Genomic DNA, 23120 nt, shown 5'->3' with positions numbered 1-23120 from the left:
GACCCCCACATCCCACCCATCAATGTTGGCTACAAAACTCCAGAGTTCTCTGTACTCTCCTGGTCACAGACTTTGCCATTTTCTAGCTGCACTTATGAGTGGCCGCCTATTCCTTGGGAGATGGATTGCTCACCTGTAAACAAAGGCCATGGAGCACCTCCGCCTTCTCAGGGCTAGGCTGGGGTAAGAGTGTATGGAATACCCTTAGAATGGCCCCGGGAGTGCTGAACACGCTCCAGACAAAATAAAGGGGCAGCACTCCTTTGGGGAACTTCAAATGGCTCCAAGGATCTACACTTTACAATGGGAACAGGAAGCAAGCCATGCGCTGAGGTCCCCCACTTCTGCCTTAACCGGAACAGCTCTGCTCTGATCTGTTTTGTATCTTGGCCTTCCACCTAATATTGTATTTAAGATTTTTTTTTTTTTTTTTTTTAACAGAGACAGAGAGAGAGAGTCAGAGAGAGGGATAGAGAGGGATAGACAGGCAGGAACAGAGAGAGATGAGAAGCATCAATCATTTTTTCGTTGCGACACCTTAGTTGTTCATTGATTACTTTCTCATATGTGCCTTGACCAGGGGCCTTCAGCAGACCGAGTGACCCCTTGCTCAAGCCAGCGACCTTTGAGTCCAAGCTGGTGAGCTTTGCTTAAACCAGATGAGCCCACGCTCAAGCTGGCGACCTCGGGATCTCGAACCTGGGTCCTCCGCATCCCAGTCCAATGCTCTATCCACTGCGCCACCGCCTGGTCAGGCAGAAATTTTTTAAAAATAAAATAGTTTAGCTCTTACAAGGAGTTTGAAAATCACCACACCAGGTAATATCTAGCCCGCCTTCTAGCAATGAATTTGATGTGCATCTAGGATCCAGTAAAACCTCCCCTGAACTGGGTGTCTCACTCCATCCCAGCCAACCCACCCCCCACCGTGTCCCCCTCTGCTGTCATCACCATGGCCTCTGACCCTCTTCCAGCACCTCTGGGGACCCCCACCTGGAGGCTGTGATTCATACCTGGTGAAGCGGACCTCACAGATGTTGCACATGTATGGCTTCTCCCCGGTGTGGGTCCGCATGTGCCGTGGCAGCTTCCCGGCCCCCATGATGATTTTGTGGCAGATGGGGCACTGCTGAGAAGCCTTGGGCTTCAGCTTGCGCTCCTCCACCAGCGGCCAGGGTGGGAAGAGGCCCCCCAGGTGGGTGGCACTCAGGAAGTTGAGATAGGCACCATAGTCATTCTCTGCCTTGATGGAGCTCAGCGGCCCCCCAGGAAGGTCCGGGAACATGTCCTTGAAGAAGTCATTCGAGAAGGGCGGTGGCGGGGGTGGGGGCAGCTCCTCCTTCTCCTCCTCCTTGATCTTCCGATTCTTGATGACCAGGTCCAGGGGCCCGCTGTCCATGGGCTGCTCGGGGAGCTGGGCAAAGGCACCGAAGTCCCCCGGCCAGAGGTGTGGGAAGAAGTCCGGGGCGAAGGGGGATAAGGAGGGCCTCCTGTCGGGGATGCTGGCTTTGGGGTACAGGTTCTCCCTCAGCAGAGACTCAATGGAGAAGTCCCGGATCACGCCCAGATGGCCAGGGCTGCTGGCCTGGAAGGAATCCGGGAAGTCCCTGGGTGTGTCCGAATAGGCCTTCTCGGTGAGATGGTCCGGCTTGGAAGGGCTTTGATGGCAGTTGATGTCCTGAGGGTCGGGCAGGTTTTCCTGATCAGCGAAATCCTCTGTATCATCATCCTCTTCCTCATCCTCCTCCTCCTCCTCCTCCTCCTCGTCCTCCTCGTCGTCGTCGTCCTCGTCGTCGTCGTCGTCCTCCTTGTCGTCCTCCTCCCCGCCGTCGCCCCCGGGCTCCATGATCTCCAGGCACACGTTCACGATGCACTGGATCTCCAGCATCCTGGCGGCGTTGAGGATGTGCTTGACGTTGGAGGCGGTGATGGTGAGTGTGGACGTGTAGGCGAACTCCAGGATGGCAGCCAGGGCCTCCGGCTGGACGAAGTCGATCTCGTAGACATAGGGCTGGCTTGCTAAGGTGCCGGCCGTGAAGAGCTTCTTAAAGTACTTGCTGCAGGCTGCCAGGACGGAGCGGTGGGTGCGGTATTCCTGCTCCTGCACCACCAGGAGCACGTCACAGAGCAGTCCATCATGCCGCTGCTCGTTCAGGCTACACAGGACCTCACTGCTGTGGTTGGGGAAGGGAATGCCGATGAGCTCGTCAATGCCATTGGCCATGGTCTCAGCCAGAGCCCTGCAGAGGGACACAGAGGGAGACCGAGGTTAGAGGACCTGGTCCCAGGAGGGGACACCCAGCTCTGGGATGCTGGACAAGGGAGGTGAGGCTGGTAGGGATGCTGCCCACACCACCCCTGCCTTTGCTTAAGCCTTCTTCCCCCACCAGAGATCCAGCCCTCCTCCCTCTCAGTTCTTCCGCATCCCACCTGCAGTGCAGAGCCATTCGTGAACTGGGGCTTTCCCTGTTCCGCAGATTCTTTCCCTAGACCCCTCACGCCCTGGGCATTGAGCTGCTTGTGGTGCAGTTGGCACATGCTGTTTAGCAAAGGCTATGTAGCTTCTCATGGGTGGGATTTCACTGAACTCAACTTTGTTAGTGTGCAATGGTGGAGCCCCAGGATGGACAGCCACATGACACTCAGCTACTATCGTAAGCTACCTCCACTACTTCCTTACACAGCGTCTACGAGGCACGGCCACAGGGTAGCACTCTGCTCGCATGACTCAGTGCTGCTGCTGAGAAAATGCTCTGGTTTATTTCACAAACCCTCTGACTCCTGCACAGACTGACGTGTGGCTACTACCAGCTACTGTTCCAGGCTGAGTTGTGTCCCCCACCACATTCATAAGTTGAAGTCTTAACCTCCAGCATCTCAGAATGTGATTGTTTTGGAGGAAGGACCTTTAAAGAGATGACTGAGGTTAAAATGAACTCATAGGAGTAGGCCTTAATCCATTATGACTGGTGTCCCTGTGAAAGGAGATTGGCAAGCAGACACCCATGCAATCCTGGCGGGAATATCAATGCTAAGCCATTCCGTAGAACAACTTAGCAGTTTCTTAAAAAACTACGTACAGAGGAAATGACACCTTTTTCTAATTCTCATGAAACTTCCGTACGGGTTGCAAGGTCCTGACCCTCACAGGACCGTCCCATCTGACAAGACTAAATGAATTGCCCTTTCAATTGTTAAGGGAAAAGCCCAAATCAGTAAAACCTCAGGATGGTAGAGTCAACTTCTTTTGCTTGCTAAGAAGGGCTTCTTCCTTTAAAGATAAAAATGTTCTTTTTTTTTTTTTCAGTGCATTTCTCTGAAGTTGGAAACTGGGAGGCAGTCAGACAGACTCCCGCATGCGCCTGACTGGGATCCACCCGGCATGCCCACCAGGGGGCGATGCTCTGCCCATCTGGGGTGTCGCTCTGCCGCAATCAGAGCCATTCTAGCGCCTGAGGCAGAGGCCACAGAGCCATCCTCAGCGCCTGGGCAAACTTTGCTCCAATGGAGCCCTGGCTGCGGGAGGGGAAGAGAGAGAGAGGAAGGAGAGGAGGAGGGGTGGAGAAGCAGATGGGTGCTTCTCCTGTGTGCCCTGGCTGGGAATCGAACCCGGGACTCCCACACGCCAGGCCGACGCTTTACCACTGAGCCAACCGGCCAGGGCCAAGGATAAAAATGTTCTTAAATGTTATTTTTTGGGGGAAGTTCCCACAATTCCTCAAGCTTTAACCCATCTTCTTAAATAGAAGAGCAGAACCCATTGGACCACGTGTCAAGCAGGGGTCACTGTCTCATCCATGCCCCATGAGGGATGGAGACTGCTGTCCCTTAGCCTGAATGTCCCACCTCAGTGCTTCTGTGGCCAGGCCCGCTTGAGACCAGGAATCAGAAACGCAGAGCTGTGAGGCTTTGGGAGGCTGTCCCAGCTCTCTGGGCTCCTGTGGCCTTGTCTCGTCATCAGGTGGTCGTAGGAACCTAATAACCAGTGTGTCGTGACCATGACAAGTTAAATGTGCAAAGTGAGTCTGGCTGGGGAAAGGGCAACAGGCCGGAATGACCTTGGACTCAAAGGCTGGTCTGCCCAGCAGTGACTTCTCACTGTGGCCTGGCTTGGAGTCTCTGTCCCATCTGGAGGGAGGGGGCAACTGTGGAGCTGGGGGCTGTTTTTCCAGGCAAGAGGCGAAGGCTGACCTTGGTGTTTCATTGTCTCTTTGGAAAGAAGTGCCCCTCCTCTCTACTCTGAGAGCTTCCCTGGTGACCCTAAGATTCCCATGCCCTGGAGGGGCCAGACAGCAGTGTCCCAAAGGGGTGGCTATGCCCCGCCCAGGCCCTCCTCCCCTCCCTCCATTGCCCAAGCCAGGGCAGTTCTGTCTCCAAGAATAACACACTCAGGAAAAAGAATCTATCTCACACAAAACAAAACTAAAAAAAAAAAGCAATGCCAGGAGAGGCCTGGTGCAAAATAGAACCCTTTGGTACAAAAGGGATAGAAAAAATATATAGATAGATCAGAAATAAAGGCAGAACTGGAGAAGAGAAACTTAGAAATGGAAGAAGGAGGTTCAAGATTTGTGTCCTCTTCTAATAACCAAATGAAGCAAGCAATCCAGCTAACATTGATAAAAGTAATCAATACTGGCTACCATTTATCGAATGCCTATAACACATCAGCCATGGTGCCTCTAATCTTTCCCCAACCAACGCAATCCTGAAAGGTCCATATTTGTGCCATCACCTCCAATTTAGGGATAAAGGAAAGGTACGGAGAGGGTCAGTGATTTGCCCAATGCTGCATGTGTCTGAGCGGGGCTTTGAACCCAGCTGTATGTGGTGCCAGAGTTGATATGCACTTCCCTTTTCCACACTGCCCCCTACAAAGTCCAACTTGAACTCTTCCCCTCAAAGGCTGACTGTTAGAGATCTGATCAGAGCCAGGGCTGAGGGATGCGTACCAGGGAGCTGAGACTGACCCACACAGGGGTGGGGGGCTCAGTAGAGATCTGATCAGAGCCAGGGCTGAAGGATGCGTACCAGGGAGCTGAGACTGACCCACACAGGGGTGGGGGGCTCAGTAGAGATCTGATCAGAGCCAGGGCTGAGGGATGCGTACCAGGGAGCTGAGACTGACCCACACAGGGGTGGGGGGCTCAGTAGAGATCTGATCAGAGCCAGGGCTGAGGGATGCGTACCAGGGAGCTGAGACTGACCCACACAGGGGTGGGGGCTCAGTGCTGAGTGTAAATGAGAGGTATGAATAGAAAGGTACCAGACCCTGTGGGCTGGGAGATTGGACAGGCTTTCAGGAGGAGGGGGCTTGTCTGGCTGTGAAGGAGAAAGAGGATTTTGCTGGGTAGATAGGGCAAGGCCAGAGTCCCCTCTAAACACGTGTGAGCGGGATCGCACAAGAAGCTGTTCTCCGTCAGCAAGCGCTGAGGTCGGCTGCTGGCCATCAGACAACTTGAGGCCCACGCTGCGTGGTGGAGGGTGAGGGCCCTGCTCTCAGACTGCCTGTGTCCACAGCCTGTCACCCATGCTGATGGCCTCTGGGACTTGGTATTTCCATCTCTGAGCTCAGTTTCTTCATCTGCACAGTGGATGATAAGTGTCAACTTCCCAGAGTTGCTGTACATATCAAATGAGCTAAGGCACATAAAATGTCTCCTGGTACATAGTAGGTGCTCAACTAATGTTAGCAATTTTGAAGTCCAGGAAGAACACAGACCATAATAGGTATTTTGTCAGAATATACTGGGAACCAGTTTGCCTTCCGCACAGTTTCGCAGAGATCCATGCTACTTAAGCACCTTTCCCAGCCAGAGATGCTGAGAACAGTCCTTACGAGCTCCCAGGGCGCCCTTGGCGTTATCCCCCATGGTTCATCCGTATCTCCTGTCTCACGAGGCAGGCGAGGCTCATATCAACTTCATGCTCATTTTACAGGTGAGGAAAATGAGCCACAAAGAAGAGCCTGTGCCCAGAGTCACGTGGCAAATCAGTGTCAGAGCTAGAACTAGAGGAAGGGTGTTTTGATGCCAAGCCTGTGTTCTCAGCCAGGTGCATGGTTGACTGGTTAATAGGGGCCCCATGTTCTAGGGTGGTTTTACCAGGAACATGAAGTGCAGGAGTATAGGCAAATACATTCTCCCGTGGCCCTCGGTATGCCTATCTGGGAAATGGGGAAGTAACTACACAGATCTCATTTGCTCTAGGCAGGGTCTGTTTCTTATATGCCTGTGTCATTCCCGGGAAGCCATTAAAGCTGAATATGGTAGACCCTGAATGAATGAGACCAGTTCAAGTACAGAGTAGAGATAGCCTTGTAGTCACAAAAGGTGATGGGGAGGCCTCAATCCTCTGCCTTGGGGACACCTGACATCAGAACAGAGCCCTACCATTCGTAAGGCACTTATATTCATTCATTTCATCCTTACTGTGATCCCCATTTGCTGGGGAGCAGAGAGGCAAAGTGACTTCTTGATTGACTTAATTTTCAAGTCCTATCTCTTTCCCGTCCTCTATGACTGCCTGGGTGGTGTGACTTTTGGGACAATTCTATCTATCCTGCTCAACTCAGCAAATCTGGGGCTCAGGGTAATGCTACCATCTGCCAAGTCCCCAGGGCAGGCTGCCCCCGGCTGGCAGACTCCCACTGCCCCGGGAATGGTTCCACCATCTCCAGGATCCAACTCTTCCACTGCCTGAGCCGGCACCTCCAAAGCCACCTGGCAGAACTGGTGGCTGCGGTGACGGTGAGGGGTGCTGCACCGGTGCAGAAGGGATGTGGGTTCTTTTCCAGACGTGGGAGTGAGGCAGGGCGGCCGCTACCGGCACCTTCTGAGCAGCTCTTCCTCCCTGTGGTCCACCTCCACTGGCCCCTGCACCACCCTGTCCTCGCGGCTCCCCTATGCAGGGCAGCAACAAGCCCTGACCCCAGGGTGCCCTCAGGCCTCAGCTGTCCCAGAGGCTGGGCCAGACGTGTAGACTGGGCGGCTGGGCAGGGCCAGCTCAGCATCTAGCCTGTGCCCTGTCTGCCAGAGCACCCCAGGCAGAGCGCCCACAGCTGGGTGAAGCTGGCCACACCTGTTCTGCCACCTTGCCGGGACATGCCCAGAGCCCATAGTCCCCAGCTCACCTGGGGCCCAGAGTTGGAGCTGGTTGGTTTCTGTGAAACAAGCTCGGAGCTTCCTTCCTCCACCAGATGTTCCCTTGTAGCTGGAGTGCAGGTCCCTGACCCACACCACTGTGCTCCCCCCACGCCCACCCCAGTGCCTGGGCCCCCACACCACTGTGCCCCCCCAGCCCTCCTCCAGTGCCTGGGCCCCCACACCACTGTGCTCCCCCCACCCCCACCCCAGTGCCTGGGCCCCCACACCACTGTGCTCCCCCCACGCCCACCCCAGTGCCTGGGCCCCCACACCACTGTGCTCCCCCCACCCCCACCCCAGTGCCTGGGCCCCCACACCACTGTGCTCCCCCACGCCCACCCCAGTGCCTGGGCCCCCACACCACTGTGCTCCCCCACGCCCACCCCAGTGCCTGGGTCCCCACACCACTGTGCTCCCCCCATGCCCACCCCAGTGCCTGGGTCCCCACACCACTGTGCTCCCCCCCACCCCCACCCCAGTGCCTGGGTCCCCACACCACTGTGCTCCCCCCCACCCCCACCCCAGTGCTTGGGCCCCCACATGACTGTGCTCCCCCCACCCCCACCCCAGTGCCTGGGCCCCCACACCACTGTGCTCCCCCCCACCCCCACCCCAGTGCCTGGGCCCCCACACCACTGTGCCCCCCCCAGCCCTCCTCCATTTCTTGGGCCCCCACACACACACCGAGACCAGAGGACGGGGCAGAGGCCAGGCCCGAAAGGCAGGCGCTCCTGGGTTTGCACACTCGCCACAGACAGACCTTTGCGTCCCCTCATCGGGTGGTTTTTCCCCTGTGATCAGGCACTCTAGCCCCTGCCTCCCTGTTTTATGCCAATGCCCGAGTTAACAGCGCCCCGGCCCTCCTGAGCTCTACACTCAGAAAAGCTTGTCCACATCTCTTTTTCCCACACATTTTTCTAGGATCCCTGGGCACAGAAAGAATTATTTGGCCCACTTTTCTGAGGAGAAACTTCAACTCATGCTCTTGTGAACCGACTTGTCCAAAGTCACAGCTTCAGGTCAGTGAGAGTCCCCCGACCTCCAGACCTTCAGCCCAGACTCTGTCCATGGCATCGCGCTGCCAGCCCCTTCCTCAGCACCATCCCCACCTTCCTCACCACCTCCACCCGCATTGTTCAGTTGTATCAGAAAGGGTCTAGAATCACCTGCAGGGGTGGGCGGAGAGGCAAAAGCCAGGGTGGGCTTCCATCCCCCTCAGTTCTCACAGGGATAAAGCATACACTTCAGACAGACTGGAGGGGTACCTAACGGGTGGTCTGAGAGATGGGCTAGGGAGAGTGAGAGGGCTGCTCCGCACTTGGGCTTTGGTGATGGGGGATGGGGATATGAGTGTCTGAGCTGTTTATTTACCCCCTGGATGAACCCTTTCCTCTTCATGGCAACTGCCCGCCAGGAACCCAAGAGGGTGTGCCAAGGCCCCTGCCCCCATCCCCTAACCCAAGAGGTGGATTGAAGCCTTTACTTTTCAAAGCACTGTCACCTCCTTGTTGGCAGGTGAGGCCAGTATTATCCCCATTTCACAGATTAGGACATACAGGGCAAGTACGGTTAAGGTCATAAAGTAATGTGGTTAAATGACTCCTTAACAACCCACATGTCCCCCGAAGCCATTGCTTTCTCTCCCCTGCAGAGAGCGGTAACCTTGCAGGAAAGATGGAAAGAGGGGATCTCTAAGGGACTGCATAGCCTCGGAAGGCAAGAAGGGCCCTCTCCAGTGAGCTGGAGAAGCTGGAGGGGCCCAGGGCCAGCGGTGGGCTGCAGGTGGGTCCCGCTGACAGCGGCTGGCTGTGGGAGTCTGGGCCAGACAAATAAAGTGGTGCCCCTTCTAACTATTGTTATTTCGTTATTTAGTCATCCTTTATTTATCAGAGGGTGAGGCGGGGGTAAGGGCGGTGGCTTGTTTCCTCTTAAGAAAAATTGCACACCTCTTATGTTCAAAATAAAGGATTTACTACTCATGTTTATTACAGGCGATTTCCTGAGCTAGAATTCTCCCTGGGAGGCTTATTAAACCTTATTAAACCACTGAAAATTTAGATAATAAAATAAATCATTCACCCTCCATAAACAGTACTAGGGCCTGGCGTTACTGAATTTCAGACTTCCACTGCCTCTGGCTGCCTTCTCAGGAGGTGTCCTGGCTGGTCTAGTACTCCCCACAATCACACACTCCCGGGGGTGGGGTGGGGTGGCGGGGAGCCCCCTGCGAGCACTATTCTTTGAAGCATCTCTGCCCAAAGTCCCCAGCCCTGTGTAGGAGTGGGACAACTTTGATTTCACTAGTTATTAAGGGATTGTGAGAGAACTCCTGAGTTAAGTGGCATTTTGATCTTCCTGGGGATATTTTAGTGTCTCTCCCAGCAGGCGCCAACGTGGCTGCACAGCTGGCCAGCCTCTGCGTGCGCTCTGCATGCTGGCCACCCTGACCCATGTGCCAAGGCCTCCCAGCGCTGCCCCACGGCCACCACGCCCGGGGACTGCACAGTGGGAGGAGGGAAACGGGAGCCAGGCAAGAAGGCTGCTGGAGGATGAGTTCTGTCTGGTTAAAAACACAAGGAGTGAGGGCTGAGAAGCACCCAGGTGCATAGTCCACAAGGAGAGGCTCACACCTTTTGGGGACGGAAGTATAATTCAAGCCTGCACTTACATCATCTCTGCCCTGTGCCTGGGTTACAGGGGACCCCGACCAGCTGAGTTCCCTTTCTGAGCTTCAGTTCTTTTTAACACGAGACTAGAAGGGGCTCTGAAGGCCCCTTGCTGCTCACACACTCATGGTTCTGTGGTGTCCTCCAGCTAATCCACTTAACTATATTCTGGGTCCAGGCTGGCTCCTTGGATTCCAAGCTTATAAAAAGCTTATATTGGGCTTGTAAAGGGCAGACGTTCACGGTGGGAGCAGCCTTTGGCCACACTGGGCAGTGATGGAGACGCAGGTTGGCGAAAAGTGCTGCACATGGTCCCCCACCAGGCCCCCGACGGAGGCAAAGAAGTGGATTCAGGTTTGTGTTCCCTACTCTCTCTCTTTTTTTTTTAAAATTTATTTTAAGACTTTATTTATTCATTTTAGAGAGGAGAGAGAGAGAGAGGAGAGAGAAGGGGAAGGAGCAGGAAGCACCAACTCCCACACGTGCCTTGACCAGGCAAGCCCAGGGTCTGGAACCGGCAACCTCAGCATTCCAGGTCAAACGCTCTATCCACTGCGCCACCACAGGTCAGGCATGTTCCCTACTCTCAAACAGGGACCATTTGCTGGGGCGGTGTCTGGAAGCTACTTCTCCAGAATGTATACAAATTCATTACCAACAACCTCACAGGCCCTGTGTGTGGAGTGTGGGCTGTGGGAGAACAGACAGGGACAGAACTTGGCAGATATACAATAGTCGGGAGGCAGAGGGTTAATTCTGAGCTTCCTCCAACTGATATCAACAGAATCAAACAAATGACAGAGATGTAATGAGTGTTCTGTGATACTTGCTGTCCTAAACATTCTATGTGGCTGCTCTCAATGAAGCCTCTCAAAACCCCATGGGGACACTGAGCTAGAGCTGGGACTTGAACCCCAGCGGCCAGTTCCACTTTCCTAAGCAGTTCCCATGCTGCCTCTCAGTTCCAAGAGAACTGATCCATTTTGCTCAGGGCCGGAGAAACGGGGGTGAAAGAGATGGGATTCTTGGCCTTCAGAACTCACAGGAGAGTGGGGGACAGAGACACGTCAAGCCAGAAGCTAATGCTAGTGCTAAGTGCCAGCCCAGAGGTGTGGACAGGGCCCGTCGGGGTAGGGGCCAGGAGGCAGGGGCTCTGCCAGGGTCAGGAGGGGACCCTACTGAGGACCTGGTGCAGGAGCTGAGGTCTGAGGTCCCCAGGCAGCCAGGGGTGTGGGGCAGAGGTGGGAGAACATTCCGCAAAGGGAACAGCAGTGTAAGGCCCAGAAGCTTGAGCTGAGCACGGCCAAAGCAATGAGTAGTGTAGGCGCTGGGTTCGGAGGCAGAGGCCCAGTGAGTTCAGAGAGGCAAGTGAATCCATGGGAAGGAAGTCAGGGAAGGTTCTGGATGGAAGAGGAATCAGCAGCTGTCAGCAACTGGCAGTCCTGGAGAAGGAGGGAAGGGCGGCTGGAAACCATAGGAGATTTTTCCTCTGGACCCATGAAGCTGTTCCTCATTACTCACAGCCCCGCCCCCACCCTGCTCCCTGCCCCTCTTCCTGTCCTTCTCCCTGCCCCAGGCCTCTGCATGGGATTGGTGTCTAGGGGCTCCAACCGGGGAGGCGGCTTCGGGAGGCCTCAGCCAGGTGGAAGATGTCCTAGTTACGCCTTAAAGAACACTTCTGCACCCCTGCCATTGTCCACTCCAATTTGGAAACAAAGCCCAGATCAGCAGCCCCGTCACCAGACTCAAGGATCTCTGTTTTATCCAAAGGACGTGAAACCTCAGATTTGCCTTCGAACTTGCCCTTTTCTTCTAAGTAGATGCCATCCACCACCAGAGCTGCCTGGCCTTCAGCTGGCAAGGACAAACTGGAAGCTTGCAATTTTCAGGCTTACTTGCAGTTACATATAATATCATAATATAACTTTTATTGAACCGGGAATATCCGGGCATTTCCTTTCCCTATTTATATTCGAGCCAGCCTCTCCTCCGCTCGTTTTCCTGCCCAGCCCCTCTGCAGAAGCTGAGGGCTATTTGGTTCCAGGGCAATTAGAATGTGAATGGAAACTCAGTTAACAAATGTTGTTGTTCACTCACCCTATGCTTGACTTGGGCTTCACGCCGCCATGTGGGGTTTTAAACAAGTCCCCAAACCTGCTTTTGAAGGGCTCTGGCTTCAATGAGCAGGTAAGACTAACCCACAGCATCTGTAGTAAGTCTTCACCTAAAGTCATCAATGTATAACAAAACCAATTTTGCCATAGGCTAACTGATATGAACAAGAGTTAAGTTCCTATAGTATCTTATTAATAGGGTTGCAAAACAGTGGTGAGCGAATCATGTTATTTGAGAGCAATAGGAACCAGGAAGGAATCCGTGTGGGCTGGGTCCTATGATCAGGGACGTGGGAGCTAGTAAGTTACAGGTGGGTGTCTGGGCAGGACCCACGGTCAGGCCACTGTGTGCAGCCAGGGTCCCCTTCAGGCCGGGGAGTCAGGCCCCTCCACCCCCCGCAATGTTCTGTTTCCCTAGTGCGTATCTCAAAGGCAGGAACAGTCCCTCCCTGTACCATATGTGCCCCCAGCCACAGGAGCCCAGCCACAAGGACTGGACTCCTTCACAGCCTCTGGGGAGGGTGCCTCACCTGCCAGCACCTCGCAGAGTAACTACCCACCCCTTCCCACCCCAACCGCTATGACTCATTATTCATTTGCGCCAAGAGTTTTGGTCTCCAGACTATGATAAATTAGAGTGAAAATATTCTCAAGACACAAGAATCTGCCCCCCCCCCGCCCCAAAGAAGCCTGGAAGATCCACTGATGAGCTGGAACAGGCTCAGTGATTTCCTCAAACCTAGGAAGGCTGGTCCCCCTTTGAAGTCTTAAGATCAAAAACGTTGAATATGAAATACAAGGTTAGAAAGTTAGAAAAGAGTTGGCAAAAAACATCATTATTTGCAGCAGATATGATTGGAAACTTGCCTATACAAACAACAGACAAGTTCAAAATTAGGTTAGAGGATCCCATTTACTTGGCAATGAAAATAAACACAAACACTTGGGAATAAACTCCTAAGAAATGTGTACAATCCATACACAGAAAGTTTAAAGATGCTGCTTTTGGATAGGGAGCCACAATATTGTAAACGTGCCAATTTTCCCTCAATAGTTCAATAAATGCAATATGATCCCAATAAAAATATCAACCAGGATTTCTATTGAAATTAGATAAGCTGACTCTAAAGTTCATATAAAAAAAAATAAGCATTTAAGACAAGCCAAGAGATTTTTGAAACATATGAGTAATGGGAACAGAGGACCAGCCTTACTAAATTTAAAAACACATTATAAAGCCATAAAATAAAATATTTGGTACTGGATCCTGAACAGAGAGACAGATCAATAGAAAGTCATAGACAGTCCATAAATAGACTTACATAAATTCATCTATAGAAGAACTTAGCATATAATAAAGGTGGAATTTCAATTTTTATTTTAAGATATATTTTTTAATAAATGAAATTGGGACAAGTGGCCAATCATGTAGGAAATAAAACAAATCAAAACTTGGATTCTTTCTTCACTCCTTACAGTAAAATAAATGACAAGTACAGCAAAGGTTTAAAAGTCAAAGAAAAAAATTATGGACAAGAAATATTGAAAAATTATTTTAGAATCTCGAAGGGGAAATGCTTTTAAAAGACAGAAAATCCAGATGCCATAGAAGACTGATCAATTTGATTAAATAAAGACTTCAACATTTGTATAATTCCTTAACAAAATCAAGACACAAATAGAGTTCTTTTATAGAGAATTTATATTAAATCAGGAAAAGACTTAAAACTTGCTAGAAAAATTGGCCAAAGCAAACAAACAAACAAAATGAACAGGGAGATCACAGAAAAATAAATACAATTAGCTTTTTAAAAAGTGAAAAATATTCAGCATCACTCAATCATAAAAAAATCATAAAAATTAAATAGATTTTAATTTTCTTCAATCAGATTGGCAAAATAATGATCTAGAAATTTTCCTTATATTTATCATTACAGTTTTATTAGCACATGTACCCACCTTATGTAAAAAGGTTATCCTTGCAGCATTGATTCTATACCCAGAGACGGGAAGACAGCAGTGGGAGGCTGTCCAGATACACGATGGAGTACTATGCAGCCATTAAAAAGAATGAGGCAATCTGTATATGGCTATGTAGATAACTATCTGCAGTTTGAACAGCGTGCTGGAACATGTGTGGTTTGTTACCACATTTGGAAAGAAAAAGATGACCACATGCATATATTTGTTTGTAGATGCATGGGCTATCTTTGGGAAGGCATACTAAAAACTGGTGACTGGTTCTTTCTGAGATGGGGTTGGACAGCTGCCACTGAGGGGTGGAAAGTAGATTTATTTTCCTGTATGTTGTCTGATGTGATATTGAATTTGAAAGCCATTACTATTTAAAATCGTGAATGATTTGGATTCTCTTCCCTCTTTCACAAACTCCCAAATCTTTGGGATTTTTTCTTTTTTTTTTTTGTATTTTTCCAAAGTTGGAAACAGGGAGGCAGTCAGACAGACTCCTGCATGTGCCTGACTGGGATCCACCCGGCATGCCCACCAGGGGGTGATGCTCTGCCCATCTGGGGCGTCGCTCTGTTGCATCCAGAGCCATTCTAGCGCCTGAGGCAGAGGCCATAGAGCCATCCCCAGCGCCCGGGCCAACTTTGCTCCAATGGAGCCTTGGCTGCAGGAGGGGAAGAGAGAGACAGAGAGGGAGGAGAGGGGGAGGGGTGGAGAAGCAGATGGGCGCCTCTCCTGTGTGCCCTGGCCAGGAATCAAACCCGGGACTCCTGCACACAAGGCAGATGCTCTACCACTGAGCCAACCAGCTAGGGCTGGGATTTTTTTTTTAAGTGAGAGGAGGGGAGATAGAGAGACAGACTCCCACATGTGCCCTGACCAGGATCCACTCAGCAACCCCCGTCTAGGGCCGATGCTCAATTCAACTGAGCTATCCTCAGTGACCGAGGCCAATGCTCAAACCAATTGAGCCACTGGCTAGGAAAGAGGAAGGGGAGGGGAGAGGGAGACAAAAAGAAGCAGATGGTTGCTTCTAATGTGTCCCCTGACTGGGTGGTCGCTTCTCATGTGCGCCCTGACCAGGGATTGAACGTAGGATGTCTGCACGCAGGGCTGACGCTCTATCCACTGAACCAACCAGCCAGGGCCATGGGATTTTTGATAATGGCTGATCACTACCAATTTGTCCTGGGGCCTTTCAGCTGCTCTAGCTCAGTTTTTCTGTCTATGAAATGGAGTTAATGACCCTGGGCTGTCTATCTCACAGGTGGTTGTGAGGATCAGGTGAGAATGGGATGAGAACAGGCTTTGGCTGCCATCAAGTCCTGTAGAACACAACTGTAAGATACTAGGGGTGGCCCATGTCTGTTTAGCACTACCCAACTGTATAGCAATATTCCTGTGACTAGCAAGGCAGACTATGCAAGAGAGCTATATTCTTCAAAAGTGGAAGAAACAGAACACCTATTTCACATATGTTACCCATTTGTTCTGCCCACTTTACAGAGGTGGCTACTGAGTTCTAAAGAATTAAGTGGCCACTCAAGGTGCCCAGAAAGGAAGAGGCTCCCACCTGGACCCTGTCATCTCTTCACTATAGAACTTTCAATGACTCCCTTTAGGGAGTCCCACTGTCCCAGTCTGCCCATCATGGTCCTCCACAGTCTGGTCTTGACCTTATTACCCAGTCCTCTCTGACCCGGATGCTCTCTGTAAAGCTGGTCTGTGCACTGCCCTCCAAACACACCAAGCTCATTTCAGCCTCTGCGCCTGTTATTTTAACCTGCCACACCTCAAGTCCCACCTGTCTTGTCATCCCAGTCTCTTCCAGACCCTATTGGCGTCTCATTTCTTTTCTGACACCCTCCTCTAACCTAAGGTGACTTTGACGGTGCAGCAGCCAGCCTCAGGATGGCCCTCATGTCCCTGATGTCCAGGTAGTCACTCCTTGTGTAGTCTCCCCCCCACTATATCAGGCTGATTTGTATGACCACAGAATACAGGGAACTGACAGTGCGAGCTTTCTAGGCTAGGTTATGATAGACATTGCCACTTTGCTTTGCTTTCTCTTAGAACTCTTGCTGTGGGAGAATCCAGTCACCTTGTTTAGAGACACTTAAGCAGTGACCAGACACCCACTAACAACCAGCATCAGCTACTGAATGAGACATCTTGGGAGCAAAACCTTCAGTCCTAATCAAGTCTTCAGATGACTTCAATCTCATGGGAAACGCTGAGCTAAAACTCCCTTGCTAAGCTGCTCTTGAATTCCTGACTAGAAAAATCATAAGGATAGCCCTGGCCAGATAGCTCTGTTGGTTGGAGCATTGTCCTGATACACAAAGGCTGCCAGTTCAATCCCTGGTCAGGGCACATACAGAAACAGATTGATGTTTCTGTGTGTGTCTCTTTCTCCCTTCCCCTCTCTCTAAAATCAATCAATAAATTTTAAAAAAATGATGAGGATAATAAATGTGTATTGTTTTAAGCTGCTAAAGTTTTGGAGTATTTTTGTTACACAGCAACAGCTAACTAATGCACATTCCTCTTAACCCCTTTAGGAGTTAAGATCTTACCCCTTGGCCCTTGCACATTTACTGTCTCAAATAACTTTTCCATGTATAATCTTCTCTCCCTGGCTCCTCCCCCAATAAACATGTGTGGTTTCTTTTTTTGATAGAGATAGAAAGTCAGGGAAAGGGACAGACAAACAGGAAGGGAGAGAGATGAGAAGCATCAATTCTTCGTTTTGACACCTTAGTTGTTTATCAATTGCTTTCTCATATGTGCCTTGACTGGGGGGCTATAGCAGACTGGGGTCATAGCAGTGACCCCTTGTTCAAGCCAGCAACCATGGGTCATGTCTATGATCCCACACTCAAGCCAACAACTTCGTGCTCAAGCTGGTGAGCTTGCACTCAAACCGGATGAGCCCACGCTCAAGCCGGTGACATTGGGGTTTCAAATCTGGATCCTCCGCCTCCCAGTCTGATGCTCTATCCACTGCACCACTGCCTGGTCAGGCAACATGTGTGGTTTCTAATCCCCCTTTATCTCCTGTCATATCTCCCGTCATGCCTGGTGGGGGGCTGGGAAAAGAGGGAAAGGTCCACAGTGATTTGCCAGCTCACTATTTAGAGAAGAGAAGGCAGGTGAGAAGAAAGGCTACAGCATGCAATTGCACAATGCTTCCTGCTTGACTGGTACCCTCACTAAGTATCCAACTACTCGCAAGCAGACTCCCTGCAAAACTGCCACCTGAGACCTACAACTCACCTTCACACCAGACCATTCATGTGTGAGCCGCCCAACTGTTCCACAGTGAGTCAGGCTCATCACCCAGCTCCGGGGAGGGAGGGAGGGAGGGCGGGAGAGGGGGGCCTGCAAGGGCCTTTTGCTCCCTACTTATTATACTGAATGCTACTCATGATTTATTTGCTTGCTCCACACCCTTTCCAAAAATATTTCTTCCAAAGCCAGAGTGACGGCCCCCTCTTTCGGTATTCCTGACTCTCAGTTCCAAATAGACGGTATGCTTAAACCCAACGAACAATTTAGGAATTTAAGAATCATAAAAAGAAATTGCTGTGAAGGGAGCTGCTTACTCCTGCTTTTAAAACAGCTCCAGCCCCAGTCTCTCAGGAAGCCGGAGCCAGGAGCCCGGAGCCCGGAGCCCCGGAGCCGGAGCTGAGCCGCCCGCCCTGCCCCCAGAGAATAGCTCCAAATCCGCCCAGGCTGTTTTCCCTAAAGGCTACCGGTGGGTAGGAGGGCACGATCCTTTCTCTGCTTGATCCTTTTCTCTGCTTCCTCCCTCCTCCCATCTCCTTCCCAGGCCTACAGGCTGAGTTTTCAAGACTAATCAGAAAAAGTAGCAGGGAGGAGGAGGGCCCTTTTGTAAAACGGTGTCTAAACAGAGGCAGCGCCACCATTTTTCTGGCCGGGTGGGTGGAGGTGACCAAAGATACAATTATCATGTAGCCCATCCTCTGCCACAAGACCCGTTTTAACCAGCGTGTAATAAAGCCCCAGCGCATCCACCCTCTGATTTGGGTCAGATGAGATGAATTTTTAGCTTTTCTGGGGAGTTTGTGCCAGTGGATGAAGCAGAGGGATAAAGAGACAAACAGGCCAATTCCCTGGAATAAAGGAAGAGCTCTGAGCGACTGAGCAGGGAGGGACTCGCAGGCCCACCCTTCGCTGCCTCCCACCTGGATGCCTAGGCTGAGGTCGCGGGCTTCCTCTCTCACTCCCTTGCTCCCGACATCAGCCCACGGTTCCTGCACCACTTTCCTCACCTGTGCCCCCTTCTCCTTCCCCACTGTCGCTTGCTCAGGAGTGAGTCTGTCCTAACCACTGGTGCCTGACGCTGGGCTCCATCATGTGGCCCCTCGTGCCCTTGTTCGTCTGCCTCCACCCACCGGAAGGTGTTACTGGCACACCCACTCCCACCACCCTGGCCTTGCTCATTCTGTCCCCACCACTGAAGCCCAGTGCCCTCCCAACTTCTTCGCCCTCGCCCACCTTTATTGGGCTAACTCCTGCTCGTCCTTTAAGACTTAGCTTGGGTATCACCTCCTCCAGGAAGACTTCCTGAATTAGGTACCTGTCTTCCATGTTCTCTTCCTTCCCTCTCTCCTGCCCTTACCATGTGAACATGTAACTGGAAAATGAGAGCTATTGTGATTGATGTGGGGAAGAAGAGATAGAAGTAACACCAGGATGTGGGGTACTGGGGGGTCAGGGTAGATGTAGACAGACCACAGTGAGTACTGGGATAAGCACTGGGTGTCAGGAATGAAGCGAAATGCCGCTTGATCTAACCCCAGGTGTGTAGAAGGTGGTGGCTGAGCAGCCGCGGATTGCTGGGACTGGGGTGGGACAGGACAGGGACAGAGACAAGGGCACCACCCTGTCCCGGTCTCTGGGGGCCAAGGACTTTTCCATGCAGTGAGAGAGGCAGGGTCCTTTAGAAATGGCCATAGGCAATTTACAAAGCTACAGTTATCAAATTATAAAAGGAACAATGTGAATCCAGGGGCAAAGAAGAGTTGTGAGGAAGGCTTCCTAAAACAGACAAGAGCTGGGTTAGATAAAAGTTGCATTATTTTATATCCCTCCAGGAAAGTACCATTCCCTCCCTTTCTCCTTCACCCCAACTTCACTATGGTCTGCCACTGAGGGGCCAGCGACTCAACACATTCCCACCATGGTCCTCTTAGCTGCCTCCTTCCTCAGAGGGCCCTCACCTTCTCCAGGCTGAGCCCCATCTCCCTTCAGTAGTCCTGAACACTCAAGCCCCTCAGACAGCTGGAGATAAGGGCAGGCGATAGACCCATAAAAACCTTTAACACCATTAGGATATGGGACAAATACCTTTTTTATTTATTTATTCATTTTTTAGAGAGGAGAGGGAGAGAGAGAGAGAGAGAGAGAGAGAGAGAGAGAGAGAGAGAGAGGAGAGAAGAGAAGAGTGAAGGGGGGAGGAGCTGGAAGCATCAATTCCCATATGTGCCTTGACCAGGCAAGCCCAGGGTTTCGAACCGGCGACCTCAGCATTTCTAGGTCGACGCTTTATCCACTGCGCCACCACAGGTCAGGCCGGGACAAATACTTTTGAACACACACATTTGTGGCTGGCTAGTTTTCACATGTGTGCAGATGGGGTGGTGATACATTCAACACAGATGTACAAAATGTAACATTACTGAATCGCACAAGACAGGTACAGCCAGGTAAACATCCATGAAATGTTTTTAGCTTTAAAAAGGCTCTTCATCTTCCAAAGGATGGAGTTCACAGGACCGAATATAAGTCCTTCAATGGAAAGAATAATTTGCTTCTCTATAACCCTCCACAGGATGGAGCATGGACCTTCACACTAACAGGCATTTGACACGTGTTTGTTGAGTGACTCATTGAGCAAACATGGGCCTGGCTGAAAATAATCAGTATCACCTTGAGTTTCCCAAGGAGGAAATAACTTGGAAGCATAAGTAATAAAGAAGGGCAAAGCCCTCGGTAAGTAGCTAACACTTGTGTATACTTCACGTTCCTAGTAATGCTGGGCACAGCTGTGCTTATATGTAGCTAAGGAGAGCAAAATATGAAACCAGAAAATTCACGAGTTAAGTCTCCCAAGGGATAAACGGGAGAACCTTATTTCTTCTGAGTCAACAACTTATGACTTGAAATAGAAAGGATTTTTTCTGAAAACCTTCAGCCCAATACTGCTTCGCAATTGCTATCATCTCAAAATATAAAACATGCAGCCACAATGAGACTTCGCATCCTGTTCCTGAGTATTCACAGTTGAGAGCTGAGGAGAGCCTCTGGTTGGTGCCCCGGGAAGGGAGAGGACAGCGGTTCCCTGCCCCACTCCCGGGGGGACATCGGGAGCTGGAAGCATGTGTCACACTGGATTTCCACACGACATCACCACTGTGCTAAACACACATCCTGTCACACTTCATAGAACCACTGAACCCTGAGCATGTCAGACCACATCCGGAGTAGTTTTGATTTTATACACCATTTTTAAGCACCTACTATCTGCCAGGTATTGAGTTGGCTTTTACATATAGTTCCTCAATCTTTACAACAACCCTGTGAGCTGGTTACTTCGACCCCCATTTTCTTATGTGGAGATGAAGCCAGGATGGGAAAGTCCTATGTCCTTTAACCCTTTCAGTGGTGAGTTCTTTGCATGCTCACTGACCCCCAGGAGTGAGTTTTGTTTTTTTTTAAAAAGAAATTAGTTCCAGTTTTATTAACTTAAAATCATGTTTGTTTGGTAACCAATTCATGGAAACAAGAAGAACACACATTTGCCTTTTTTTAACATTGCCTTACACATTTTTAAAATAAAAATTTTTGTTACAACTGTGCTCTGGATGGTCAGGAGGCACGAGGACATGCATGAACATTCGTACTACTCCGAGGGTTAAGAAGGATAAGCAGTGAGTCAGTGGTGTGTTCCATTCTAGGAGCTCCAACTGAAAGCATCCAAAGGATGAAAAGAGCTGGGAATACTGTCTGCCAACCTGTAGGTTTCTAGGATGTCAGGACCAAACAGAACCTTTTATAGTTGAGGACGTTGAGGCCGGAGAGGGGAAAAGACCACTGATTCACGGTGGCGGCAAATGCAGCGTGCACACCCAGCCATGGCCACGGCGCCCGGCCCACCAAGGGGCCACAGCAACAGCAGACGCCTGAGTTCTGACTCCCACCGTTCAGCTCTCCTGTGGGGCGCCGGCCCAATCAACAGTGGGTAGGGAGAAGCCAAAACCCCAGAAAGGATCACAACACACCATTCTCATCCTGAAAATTACCCTAACTCCTTCTACCACCCAAAGCCAAGAGGTGGGACTAATGTGTCTTGGTTTACCCAGCACTTTCCTGGTTTAGACATTGATAGTCCAGCCTTCTGGGAATCCCCCTGGTCCCAGGTGGAGTGGGATATCTGGTCACCATAGACTAACTCCATTGTCCTGTATAGACCCCCTGCCTCTGCTGGCCTTCATGATCACATGACCCAGCGCAGGGCTTCAAGGCCCCAGCCCACACGCTTGAGAGACGGCCCTGCCCCAGTCAATTCTGGAGAAAGAATTTCTGTTGTCACCATGGATTGCTCAACCCTGACACCTTTCTGCTTTACTGGTGAGGGGACAGCCCTCTGCCTCCAGGCTCCCACAGGGCAGAGGGGGCAGAGGGGGTGGAGAAAGCTGTGATGAAGATGAGAAGAAGGGAGGGCAGGGAAGTCGATGAAACCGAGACGGGAAAAAAGGGAGCCAAGGCAGGCAGGGAAGAGGGAGGCATGGAAGAGGGGAGGAAGGAGAGGTGGCGACGTGGCCACATAAACGAGGGAAGGGCCAACTGCATGGCCAGCTGTGGCCCAGGTTTCAGAGAATGCCCACTGGGCAGGACTGTAGTTAGAGTTATACGAGGCTATGGAACTACCTGGTTTCATGCCCTCACTTTGTAGATTTTGAGAAAACTGAGGTCTACAGGACTAGAAGGTAAAATCCTCTATGGTAGAAGTCATGCCGCACTATTTCTTGCACCCAAACCAGAACTTTCATGGTATCTTGCTTGTGGCAGCTTCTTAAATGTTCATTAATAAGGACGGTGACAACAGTGATAGTTATCTCTGCCAATCCAGTCCTCTCAAGTAGGTCTTTCCGAGTCAGTGTCAACACAAGGTTGGATCATTATCTCGGAAACTTGAGCAATATGACCATTATGGATGAGAAGGTGGCCCCAATCCTTTGGGAAACAGAGCAGGGCTGGCTCTGCACGGGCAGCTGCTGGCCGGGGTGACTGGAGGGCACCTCACTGAGCCCTACCCACCCCGACGCAGGTCTCTGCTGCCAAGCTCCTATGACGCCACCAGCTTGCTGATTCCGCCCTGTGGATTCCCACTGGGAGAGATTAAACAGGAACTCTGCGGTGGGAAGCCCCCAAGGACATTTTCCTCCTGCACCCAAGTTTTCAAGGATTTTTGGATTAGCCTGAGAGTAGTAGGTGTGAGAGCCTCAGGCAAACTGTTTGTCTCCTGGGAAGACCCAGGGGGCCTTCCCTGTGGACCTCAGCCCACTGTCCACACCACTAACCATGACAGGAACTGGGAGAGGCAGGGGGCCAGAGCAGGGGGGACCTCTCGGGGAAGGGAATGAAAGGGGAACAGCAGGGCACAGCCTGGGTGGGCCTCCTGTGATGCTGGCTCCTTGGGTGGGGGTTGGGGGCGTTATTAAGCATTCTCCCTCCATCATCCAAGAAGAGGACTCCACAGTCAAAGATTTCAACTGCTAAGATCTGACATGGCTTTTTGGGTTGGAAGAGGCCCCCATTATGAAAGCCTTGGTGGGAAGCAGAACCCCATCTCCCTCTGGGGAAGAGGGGGCTCCCCCTACTCCCACCCCGGGTGGCAGTGCAGCAAGCTTCCAAGCGCATAACCCAGGCCCAGACAGCTGACCCCTGCTGTCCAGACTTGGAATCTCAGGTGAGTGACAGCCAGCAGCAGCAGATCCTGTCTCTTACTGCAACTATGAACTTCAAGTGACACAAATGCTTGAGATACCTGAGTACCAAAGCCCTGTTAGAGATTCACATTGGCCATTTTACACACACACACACACACACACACACACACACACACACACACACTCCCTCCCTCCCTCCTTCTGAGAAAACCCGGACCACTGCTTTACTTTAACTCTCCATTTCCTAAC

At 51.3% G+C, this 23120-nt stretch overlaps 1 protein-coding gene and 1 non-coding gene across 5 annotated transcripts in view; both read right to left on the bottom strand.

Moving 5' to 3' along the window:
* ZBTB7C (zinc finger and BTB domain containing 7C) overlaps positions 1 to 23120 on the bottom strand; it is a 333977-nt gene that overhangs the window by 13361 nt on the left and 297496 nt on the right. For all 4 annotated transcript variants that reach the window (XM_066247012.1, XM_066247010.1, XM_066247013.1 and 1 more), the window contains one exon: positions 1014 to 2240. In XM_066247012.1, coding sequence (XP_066103109.1) covers positions 1014 to 2224 — 1211 coding nt within the window. In that variant the 5' untranslated portion in view covers positions 2225 to 2240. The remainder of the gene's footprint in view (positions 1 to 1013; positions 2241 to 23120) is intronic.
* On the bottom strand, positions 14634 to 14709 carry TRNAT-UGU (transfer RNA threonine (anticodon UGU)). Its single transcript has one exon. It is a non-coding gene; the product is annotated as a tRNA-Thr (tRNA).

This window comes from Saccopteryx bilineata, chromosome 11, assembly GCF_036850765.1.
Source record: "Saccopteryx bilineata isolate mSacBil1 chromosome 11, mSacBil1_pri_phased_curated, whole genome shotgun sequence".
In the NCBI taxonomy this organism is placed as follows: Eukaryota; Metazoa; Chordata; class Mammalia; order Chiroptera; family Emballonuridae; genus Saccopteryx; species Saccopteryx bilineata.
The sequence above is the reverse complement of the archived record's forward strand: the minus strand, read 5'-3'. Positions and strand labels throughout refer to the sequence as shown.